A 12,088-nucleotide genomic window follows, 5' to 3' on the forward strand; every position below is an offset into this window, starting at 1 on the left:
ATTGCTGAGATGTTCGTATTGTAAAATAATCAACTAAAACAATGGTGCTCCTTCTATTCTTCTCGTCATTTTTCCAATTACCCAATTACATGTTTATCATAATAACAATATTGTGATCATTGTAAATGTAACCATGTGTATTAACAATAATGAAAATGTTAGAAAATGCCATCAATCATTTTATTAGTTGAATGTAAAAGTACTGTAACGTCCGTGGTCACGGACCATGAACTCCTTCCATCCAGTCGACACCCTTCTCTCAAGAGATGTCTGCACATACGGCCATCCTGCTCCACTGTGACCAAAGCCTGAGCGTTGTTGTCGTATTCCAAGTTTGTTGTAAAGGATCTGCCAGGAGCTTCTGTGTCGACGCCCGTGGTTAATCAGTCTGCATCTGCTCCTAGGTCTGATAGAGTAACTCGATCCGCTACCACTCAGGCTGGTAGGCTGATGAGTGGGAGAACCTATTACAGCCTGGCCAGACGGTTCTAGCTCCCGCCCTCGGTCTATGTATACCTTCATTTGCTTCTTGTCTTTGCCTGTGATTCTCTCTTGTTTCCTGGCTCTGCTGTTCCAGCCATTACTATTGACCTCCGCTTTATATTGACCTGGCTTTAAGGACTACGCTCCTGCTCTGCGTTCGGTACCTTTTACACTCCTAGTTTGACTCGGCTCGTTCACTACTCTTGTTGCTCACGGTGTTGCCATGGGCAACTGCCCATTTTCCCTTAGCTTCTGTGTTCCCTTGTCTGTTTGTCTGTCGGGCACATATTGAGTGTAGGGACCGTCGCCCAGTTGTACGCCGTCGCCTAGGACGGGTCGTGCAAGTAGGCAGGGACTGAGTGGCGGGTAGATTAGGGCTCACCTGTCTGTCTCCCTACCCCGTCATAACATTTGTCTTGCATATCCTGTAACCTTTATCCTGATATAGTGCCGTGCTGAGCTGTATACCACGCCTGTCCTGCTTCTCCACGCCTGACGTCTACCTGCTGCCTAGTTCCTGCCAACCTGCCTTGCTACGGTCCGAGCTGCCACAGGTACCCTATATAAACTATAGATTCTGACCTGCACCCTGTTGGCCAGCTGCCATACCGCCAAGGCGGTATTGCCCAGTGGGTCCACGAACCCTACATGACAAGTACACTCCAGTATAATCTAAAGACCATTCATGAATGCACATAATGAAACTACCTGTACAGGAAATGTGTTTTACTTCTAACCACATTAAAAATAGGGTCTATTATAAGTATGGGTGCACATCTAGTAAAAGGACTGGGTTAGGGATTATTTCACATTAAGACTCCATTAACAGCCTCCGTCGCAGCTTCTGTAATTTTTGCCAGACAAAATAGCACAGAAGCAATGGGTTCCATTTGGCACCATTAGTTTCCATCATGCAACGGTACTGGCACTTCCAGTCTTTCGTTGTTCTGCCCCTATAATGGAGCAGAACAATGGAAACCCATAACGCAGATGCCTTATTTTAAGGGACAGGGAACTTAAAGAGGTTGGGCAATCAATAGAAATGGCAATACTTAAGCGTAATATAGTAATATACATTTAGAGTAACTTTGTAAAGTATTGTTATTAAAATAAAATGTTTCCTCGCAGAAATATGGCAATTATCTGCTTGTAATAGCACCTCCTGGTCTTTAAATATATAGGTCTCTGCACCTCATTCTAGTAAGGCTCTGTTAGGCATGCAGCTTCTTCACTTATCAATGAAATAAATAGAGAGAAAGAAAGCCCAGCATGGGCAGTAAGAGGTATACAGGAGGAAAAAGGCCATTAGATAAGCACTTCACTGCTTGTGCTGAATGATACACAGTTATTATCTCTGTCCCTGATAAGGAGGAGAGCAGTACAGACTGGTGAGGAGGTTACCTAACGGCTTTAACCCTTACTGCTTGAAGTCTGTGTACTCTGACTTGCAGAAGTAAGGCATATGTCTAGCCTTAAGTATATGCATGTTTATTTAACTGTATTGTACTGTGCACGCACATCTGACATTCTCTAGAATGATGTCCAGAGACCTATACATTTGAACACCAGCTGCTATTACAAGCCGATAATTACCATATTTCTGCGAGGAAATATATATTGTTTTTTAACAATTCTTCTCAAAATTACTCTAAAATATATATATATATTGAGTTTTTTAGATTGCCATTTCTATTGATGACACAATCTATTGAACCTTGTTAATCTTTGTTTCGACTTTTTTTAAACTTGTTTTATTTAACGCAAAGCTCAAAACAGTACATGCATAGCTTCATAAATCAAAACCATCAACACTTTGTCAGATGAAGCAGTACATAGCATATAAGTAGGACAAGAGAAAGTTTGAGGGTACATTGACGATATCACATTAAAAAAAAACGGAAAAACTGTATACATCAGGACCAGACTACTAAGTTATTACATTCCCAAAAAATTTGAGATATCAACGTATACCAGCCCGATGGAGGCCAAAAGGACATTCTTTTGGCCTCCCTCTGGCTAATATAGCCCTATAGAAATGTTTAGCATGTACGCTGGGAGTTTTCACGACATGCACGCTAAACGTAAGGCTAAAATGCGATGTGAAGCAAGCCATAGCTGGGTATAAAATAAAATGAGTTTAGCAACATGACCCCGATATTTGGGTAAATTTATGTTGGCATCTCTTGTTTTTTTTTAAACTAAATTTTTATATGGTATAATGTTATTAACAAAGTGATCTCTATTGAGATAACAACATAGGGCATTTCCCTTATCTACTGAAGAGCAATTGCTTTTCTGGCTAGGAGAATTCTGGTATGATGGGCCCAGTGTTCTTTCTGTAGTAGGTCTAGAAGACTTCCCTTTGGGGTAAAAGGAACAGGAGAAACAACTAATTCTGATAGCAACGCTATAACATCTTCCAAAAAATCCCTGAGATACAGTAAGAGCAATCCCACATTAAGTGCCAAAAATTGGCATTAGGTCTTTGACATCTATGGCGTCTAGAATGAAAAGTAAGCGTCTCATTTTATGTAAATTAATAGGAGTAATATAACATTGATGCAATATGTACAATTGTATTAACTTATTATGCGCAACATTCCTTCCAGTCCTTCTTAGTAAAAGAAGGTATCAAGGTCTTCCAGGAAGACTCCATGGACAAGGATTTGGATAACAGTTTAGAGCCTAAAAAGTAGATGATATGCATTTTTTTGGCCCTGGATTTTAAAAACCCCAATCAAGGGATATTTAGATATATTTTTTCTATTATTAGGAATTTGAGATTGGCGCATTGCGCAATTTAAGGTATTTGATGTACCTCCTGTGGGAAGTACCATGATACTTCTCTTACATTTCAGTGAATGATAATGGAATTATCAACATATATATCCTTCAATGAGAGAATCCCATTTTCCTTCCAAAATCTCTGAGTGTCCAAATATGTAATTGGGGAAACATGGGATTGTCCCATAATGAGGTAACATGAAATAAATTCCAGAACTCATGTAATTCTTTAGTTGTCTTCAGACCTAAGTAAAGTAAAGTAAGAAATCCCCTAGACTAGAGAATAATGCCGGCTTTTCCAAGACATGGCACAGGGTAAATAAGCCAAGGTGTTGACCAAGAAGATAATCAGAATTGTACGGATGGAAGTTATCTGAGCCTGCAAATATCTTAGTTGTCCAGCAAGAAAATACAAATAAAAGTTAGGCAAAAACACTCCCCATGGCATTTGGGGAACAGGAGGACAGAGATAGACAGTTTATGTCTAGAGGAACTCCAAAGAACGATGCCATCAGGAAGTTTTATTTACAAAAAAAGGTTCTAGGTATAGGGCTACTAGCAAATTCCAAAAGTTTTATTTTATATTAAATTAATGCGTCCTGTAATTTGTTCAACCTACGTTGATGCACTGCGCACAACATCCCGACGCATGGAGAGAGGACCTCCGCTGCGGCCGAAGAGGAGGGTAAGTTTGTTATAGCTGTCTGCTTAAGCGGATAGGTCGGGGTCCGACTCCCAGGACCCCCGCCAATCAGCTGTTTTGAAGGTGCCGGAGCGCTTGTAAGAGAGCCATTTCCCTTCGTACCGGTCACTTGCTCAAACTGTGATTCACAGTGTGAGCAAGCAAGGGAAATGTAGGGGAAGCAGCGCTCGTATGCGCTGCAACCCCTTCAAAACAGCTGATCGGTGGGGGTCCCGGGAATCTGACCCCGACCCATCATCTATTGATGGCCTATTCTGGGGATAGGCCATCAATATTTAGGGACTGGACAGCCCCTTTAAGCCTACCATGTGGTAGGCTTAGATAAAGGGCCCATGAGACAGGATCACACATTGCGTGATCCTGTCTGCTGGGCCCTATATCTAATGGTAGACTTAGATACAGGCTCCAGCAGTGATCTTATATCTAAGCCTACATTGTAGCAGACTTAGATACCGGGTCCAACAGACAGTATCACACATGGGCCCTGTATCTAAGCCTGCCACACAATACTAATCATTTTTTTGGGGTGTTTGTGGTTCGGTTGTTGGACTACGTCAGATTTGAGGACTACTTGGATGACTGCTTTATTATAAATAAAATGGTTAACGAGGGTTCTGTGTTTTTTCTAGGTCTGTAGTTTTTTTAAACTTTAATACTATCTCCCTAGTAATGGCCGCTGGATGATTGACAGCGTCCATTACTAAGGCGGGGCTTAGTGTTAACCGGTGCAAAAGCTAACACTAACCCCCCCCCCATTATTAGCCCAGTACCCACCGCCACCAGGTGTGCCGGGAAGAGCCGGGTACAATACAGTACCTGATCATCTGGCACTGGGGCGGCTGCAGGATGGGAAAGGCCAAACACAGAGGCCCTTCCCACCCTGGTAATGCTAGGCTTCTGCTGCTGTGTGTTATCTGGCTGGTTATGAAAAATGGGTGGGACCCCAAGTCATTTTAGAAAAATAAAACAGAATAATTGGAAAGAACGATGTGGGGTTCCGCCGTTTTTCATAATGAGCCAGATACAACATAGCAGCAGCAGGCTAGCATTACCAGGGTGGGAAGACCCACTGCTTCTGGCCTTTCCCAGCCAAATAATGTTAGCCTGCGGCAGCCCCAGTGCCTTAGCATCAGTACAGATGGTCGGGTACTGGATCATACCTGGCTCTTCCCGGTACCCCTGGTGGTGGCGGGTACCGGGGTAATAATGGGGGTTAGTGTTAGGTTTTTACCAGCTAACATTAAGCCCCGCCTTAATAATGCCCACTGTCAATCAGCCAGCGGCCATTACTAAGAAGGTAGAAGAGCAACTAAACTAATAAGGGGCATAGACAATCTAAGTTATGAGGAAAGAAAAAAATTAAACCTATTTAGCCATGAAAAGAGACAACTAAGGGGGGGACACTATTAACTTAGGAATAGAACATATAAAAAATATGGTGAAATCCTGTTCTATGTAAAATCCCCTCAAAAAAGGTTCAATTTCCAGAGGCGACAAGTCTTCTTTCCTGTGACTCTATGAAATAGTCTACCGCAGGAGCTGGCCACAGTAGCTACAGTAGATGGCTTTAAAAAAGGCTTAGATCATTTCCTAGAATGAAAAAAATGTCAGTTCCTATATAGAATCCCTGTTTGAATATTGATCCAGTCAGATTACCACTTGGAATCAGGAGGGAATTTTTCCTTTTTAGGAAAGATTAGCTAATGGTAATTTTTTTTTTCTTTGTTTTGTTTTTTTAAAGCTTTCCTCTGGATCAATATAGGTAAAACTATGTTCTATCATTTCTCCCATCCCTTCCCTTTCTCCTATTTCTTGGTTGAACTTGATGGACATGTGTCTGTTTTCAACCGCACTAACGATGTAACTATGTTTTTTAGATGAGTACCGAGGTGTCCTAAATCTGTTTAAAGATCAGACAAGTAACTTTTCGTAGCATATATACTGTATATAATTATATATATATATATATATATATATATATATATTATATATACACACACACAAAATAAATATATATATATATATATATTTTGTGTGTGTATATGTATACTACCATTCAAAAGTTTAGGGTCACTTAGAAATTTCCTTATTTTTGAAAGAAAAGCACAGTTTTTTTCAATGAAGAGAACATTAAATTAATCAGAAATACAATCTATACATTGTTAATGTGGAAAATGACTATTCTAGCTGCAAACGTCTGGCTTTTAATGCAATATCTACATAGGTGTATAGAGGCCCATTTCCAGCAACCATCACTCCAGTGTTCTAATGGTACATGGTGTTTGCTAACTGTGTTAGAAGGCTAATGGATGATTAGAAAACACTTGAAAACCCTTGTGCAATTATGTTAGCACCGCTGTAAATAGTTTTGCTGTTTAGAGGAGCTATAAAACTGACCTTCCTTTGATCTAGTTGAGAATCTGGAGCATTACATTTGTGGGTTCGATTAAACTCTCCAAATGGCTAGAAAAAGAGAGCTTTCATGTGAAACTCGACAGTCTATTCTTGTTCTTAGAATTGAAGGCTATTCCACGCAAGAAATTGCCAAGAAACTGAAGATTTCCTACAACGGTGTGTACTACTCCCTTCAGAGGACAGCACAAACAGGCTCTAACCAGAGTAGAAAGAGAAATGGGAGGCCCCGCTGCACAACTGATCAACAAGAACAGTACATTAGAGTCTCTAGTTTGAGAAATAGACGCCTCACAGGTCTTCAACTGGCAGCTTCATTAAATAGTACCCGCAAAACGCCAGTGTCAACGTCTACAGTGAAGAGGCGACTTCGGGATGCTGACCTTCCAGCAACTTATTTGTAAACTTATTTTTCTTCAAACTGTTGTCTTAACCCCTTCCCGACATCCGCCGTATATATACGGCGCTGCCAGGAAGGTGTTCCCGCAAAGCGCTGTATAGGTAAGGCGCAGTGATGGTGCGGGCTCAGGAGCAGAGCCGGCACCATCACCGCGGGGTGACAGCTGTATTATACAGCTGGCACCCTCCTGTAACTGCCAGGACCGGAGCTATTCGCCGATCCGGCAGATTAACCCCTCAGATGCTGCGCTCAATAGAGCGCAGCATCTGATAGGTTTTTAACCCGACCGGCAACCCAGTGACGAAATCGCTGGGTTGCTGTGGCAATCGGACGCCAGAAAATGGCGTCTGAGTCTGCCTTGTACGGGAGTCGATGAGGACCCGCCTGCGGCGCGTCCTCATAGGCTTGCTGTCAGTGAATAACTGACAGCGCTAATACACTGCACTACGTATGTAGTGCAGTGTATTAGAGTAGCGATCGGGGCATCAGGCCCTCAAGTCCCCTAGTGGGACAAGTCCAAAAAGTAAAAAAAAAAGTTAATAAAAAACACACAAATTTCAAATAAAAATAAAGCTAAACTGACTTTTTTCCCATAGTAAGTCTTTTATTATGGGAAAAACCGTAAAAATCTAAAAAAACTATACATAATTGGTATCACCGCATCCGTAACGACCCAAACTACAAAACTATTATGTAATTTATCCCGCACGGTGAACGCCGTAAAAAAAAAAACATGAAAAACAACGCCAGAATCTTTGTTTTTAGGTCACATCTCCTTCCAAATAATGCTAGAAAAAGTGATCAAAAAGTCACATTTACTCCAAAATAGTACTAATAAAAACGACGACAATCCATCCCGCAAAAAATAATCCCTGACACCGCTTTGTGCACGCAAAAATAAAAAAGTTATGGGTCTTAGAATATGTAGACACAGAAAACAAATGATTTTATAAAAAAAAGTGATTTTATTGTGCAAAAGCTGCAATACATAAAAAAAAACTATATAAATTTGGTATCGCCGTAATCATATCGACCCGCAGAATAAAGCAACATGTAATTTAGGGCGCACGGTGGATGCCGAAAAAAAAAAACAATAAAAAACTATTCCAGAATTGCTTGTTTTTGGTAATTTCCTTTACCAAAAAATGAAATAAAAAGTGATCAAAAAGTTGTATGTGTTCCAAAATGGTACCAATAAAATCTACAGCCCGACTCGCAAAAAACAAGCCTGCACACCGCTTAATCAACTGAAAAACAAAAAAGTTATGGCACTAGTAATGCGGTGATGAAAAAACATCTCAATGCGCAGGCCGGAGGGGCACATTCCTTCCGTTTCACGGCCCTAGTATTTAGGAACTAGGAAAGGGAAGGGACATAGCACATCCGCTGGAAGCGAGGGCGCCCGTATTATACCAGCGCAACACTTTCCCAGCAATATTTCCCAAACTACAAAGGAGAAAAAGTCCTCAAAAGGTGCAGAGTGTTACAAAAGGGGGATAAGAAAGAAAACCGTTTATCAGTGCGACACCGGCCAGTGCATAACGGATCGCTTCACAGCGTACCACACATCTATGGATAATTGTATTATTTACCACATTATTATACCCTCTTATTATGCCCTGATGTACTCCGCACAGATTACATATGCCCCCACATTATAAACTGAAATACCAGCAAAACCCCAAACAGAACTATTACCAAGCAAAATCCATGCTCAAAATGGTGGTCTTTCCCTTCTTAGCCCTACAGTGTGTCCAAACAGCAATTTATGTCCACAAGTAAGGTATTACTATACCCGGGAGAACCCGCTTAACAATTTATGGGGTAAGATTCTCTAGGATCACAACATATTGTGCGGTGAATGGGCAGATCAGTGGAGAAATTGCAATTTTCACTTTGCACCATCCACTGCGTATTCATTTCTGAAAAACACCTGTGGAGTCTAAATTCTCACTACACCCCTTGATAAATGCCTTTAGGGGTGTAGTTTCTAAAACGGGGTACATCAGTGGTTTTGCAAATGCAACATGCTGTCCTCAAACCATTCCAGAAAAATCTACAGTCCAAAAGATAAATACTGCTCCTTTTCTTCTGAATGCTCCCATATACGTAAACAGCTGATTATAACCACATATGGGGTGTTACCGTACTCGGGAGAAATTACTTTACAAATGTTGGGCTGCTTTTTCTTCTCTATTCCTTGTAAAAATGAAAAATGTTGAACTAAAACTACATCTTGTTGGAAAAAAATAATATTTTTCATTTTCATGGCTTAATTCTAATTAATTCAGCAAAAAACCTTTGGGATCAAAATTTTCACTATACCCCTAGATGATTCCTCAGGGGGTGCAGTTTCCCAAATGGAGTCACTTTTGGGGTGTTTCCACTGTACTAGTACTACAGGGGCTCAGCAAATGTGACATGGCGCCCAGAAATCATTCCAAAATCCAAATGGTGCTAGTACCATTCTGAGCCCTACTGTGTGTCCAAACAGATGTTTGTGACCACATGTGGGGTATTGTTTTACTCGGGAGAAGTTGATTTACAAATGTTACGGTGCTTTTTCTCCTTCAGTCCTTGTGGAAATGAAAAAACCTAAACCTACATTTTATTTGAAAAAATGTAGATTTTCATTTTCACAGCCTACTTCCAAAAATTTCGGCAAAAAACCTGTGGGGTCAAAATGCTCACTATACCCATAGATAATTTCCTCAAGGGGTATAGTTTCCAAAATAGGGTCACTTGTTGGGGGTCTCCACTGTTTTGTCACCTCAGGGGCTTTGCAAATGTGACATGGCCTCCGCAAACCATTCCTGCTAAATTTGAGCTCCAAGAGCCAAATGGCGCTCTTTCCCTTCTAAGCCCTGCCGTGTGTCCAAACAACCGTTTATTACCATATGTGGGGTATTGTTTTACTCGGGAGAAATTGCTCTACAAATGTTGTGGTGCTTTTTCTACTTTAGTTCTTTTGGAAATGAAAAAAAATTAGCTAAACCTACATTTTATTTGAAAAAAAATTTAGATTTTTCATTTTCATGGCCTAGTTCCAAAAATTTTTGCAAAAAAACTGGCGGGTCAAAATGCTTGCTACACCCCTAAATAAATTTCTCGAGGGTTGTAGTTTCCCAAATGGGGTCACTTTTGGGGGTTTCCACTGTTTTAGTTCCACAAGACCTGTTCAAAGCTGACATGGTGCCTAAAATATATTCTAATAAAAAGGAGGCCCAAAATCCACTAGGTGCTCCTTTGCTTCGGAGGCCGGTGCTTCAGTCCAGGAGCACACATGTGGGATATTTCCTAAAACTGCAGAACCTGGGCAATAAATATTGAGTTGCATTTCTTGGGTAAAACCTTCTGTGGTACAAAAAAATTGATTCAAAATGAATTTCTGGAAAAAAAATAATGAACTTTGTAAATTTCACCTCTAATTTGCCTTAATTCCTGCGCAATGTCTAAAGGGTTAAGAAACTTTCTAAATGCTGTTTTGAATACTTTGAGGGTTGCAGTTTTTAAAATGGGGTGACTTATTGGGGGTTTCTAATATCTAAGGACCTCAAAGCCACTTCACAACTGAACTGGCCCCTGTAAAAATAGCATTTTGAAATTTTCTTGAAAATGTGAGAAATTGCTGCTAAAGTTCTAAGCCTTGTAACGTCCTAGAAAAATAAAATGATGTTCAAAAAACGATGCCAATCTAAAGTAGACATATGGGGGATGTTAGTTAGCAACATTTTTGTGTGGTATAACTGCCTGTCTTACAAGCAGATACATTTAAATTGAGAAAAATGCTAATTTATAAAAAAATTTGCTACATTTTGGTGTTTTTCACAATTAAATACTGAATGTATCGGGCAAATTTTGCCAGTAACATAAAGTCCAATGTGTCACGAGAAAACAATCTCAGAATCGCTTGGATAGGTAAAAGCATTCCGGAGTTATTACCACATAAAGTGAAACGTCAGATTTGAAAAATGAGGCTCTGTCAGGAAGGTCAAAAGTGGCCAAAGAGGGCAGGGGTTAAACATTTTCTCTTCATTTGCGGTCTTCTATTAAAGACTTTTGTTTTTATTAAGGACATTTTTTTTTCTCTTGCTCACCCTTGTGCATTTCTTGAATTGCAGCATTATATTAGACAGCATTATATTTAACATAGATTAAACCATTTCCTCAAATATCTACATGAAATGGGGAATTTATTAATACTTGTGTTTCATATGTCAGTCTTAATCTTAATAGCGATGGAGTAAGATGCGCCTAATTCATTAAGAACCGCACACCTCTTAATAAAATTAGGCACACCTCTTGCTATCTGCGCACCAGAAAGTAAAATCGATGCCAGCTATGTGCTGGAATAGATTTGCTCTATAATTTGCGCCAATTTCTGCTGTAAATGATTTTAAAAATGTGTCAGGTCACGAGTGGCCTTGCACCCTTTTCATAAGCCCTGCCCACTTTGAGCATAATATTATTATTAGAAGAAAGGATGCATGAAAACATAAAAATAAAACATGAAAGAATACCTGGTTATGTTTTCCATAGGGTAAAGAATACTTTTTATCATTAAGTGAGTGAATCATCCTTGCATGCATTGGAATGCCGCTGGCCACAATCTGAAACCAGAAAGAAATATTAAAAAGGGATTCTCAGGATGGCTGTTTAATCATAAATAGATCAAGTTCATAAGTTATTATTTATGAAAGCATCTGAAGGTATTTATTCCTTGAAAAGACTTATAATTACTATGCTCCATTAATCACCCATGCAGCTCCTCTGTTGTTCCTGGATGGGCAGAAAAGTGGAGCTTTACATAGCGTTCAGAAGAATATCCCTTTGCCAGCTTTCCTAGTTTAATCCTTGATATGCTATATGGTAGTAATTGATTCTATTCAGGACGAGAGTTGGATTCTACCTAGTATGGCTATGTTCGGATCACGCTGGGAGGTATACATCGGGAGTAATCCTTGACATATGCCACTGTATAGGCATACAGAGGCATTTGTCGGCCATTCGCTACATTGTTAGAGAACGTATAAGTTTTTTCCTGCAGTGGCCTAGTTATTGTTCAATCACTGGACATGATTACGCTAGCCAACGAATGTAAAAATTGACGATCTTACAATATTTTACACAATAATCGGCCTGTGTAAAAGGAAAAGAAATAATGCGTATAAGAAATTAGATTTATTTTTCATCTTCCCAAAGCTAGTGCAGAGAGCCTTTTCTGATAAGGGAGAAGAGATCTCCTGTCAAAGCCAGAAGTGAGGAGCTCTCTTTCTAGTGACTTTTACTTTATACACGTTATGGAC

At 40.1% G+C, this 12,088-nt stretch overlaps 1 protein-coding gene across 4 annotated transcripts in view; it reads right to left on the reverse strand.

Moving 5' to 3' along the window:
• The window catches only part of KMO (kynurenine 3-monooxygenase), a 339,922-nt gene that overhangs the window by 189,577 nt on the left and 138,257 nt on the right, over positions 1–12,088 (reverse strand). For 2 of the 4 annotated variants that reach the window (XM_075864352.1, XM_075864350.1), the window contains exon 4: positions 11,303–11,392. The exons of the other annotated variants lie outside the window; for them this stretch is intronic. In XM_075864352.1, coding sequence (XP_075720467.1) covers positions 11,303–11,392 — 90 coding nt within the window. The remainder of the gene's footprint in view (positions 1–11,302; positions 11,393–12,088) is intronic. 4 annotated transcript variants of the gene reach the window in all.

This window comes from Rhinoderma darwinii, chromosome 4 (genome assembly GCF_050947455.1).
Source record: "Rhinoderma darwinii isolate aRhiDar2 chromosome 4, aRhiDar2.hap1, whole genome shotgun sequence".
Classification (NCBI taxonomy): domain Eukaryota; kingdom Metazoa; phylum Chordata; class Amphibia; order Anura; family Rhinodermatidae; genus Rhinoderma; species Rhinoderma darwinii.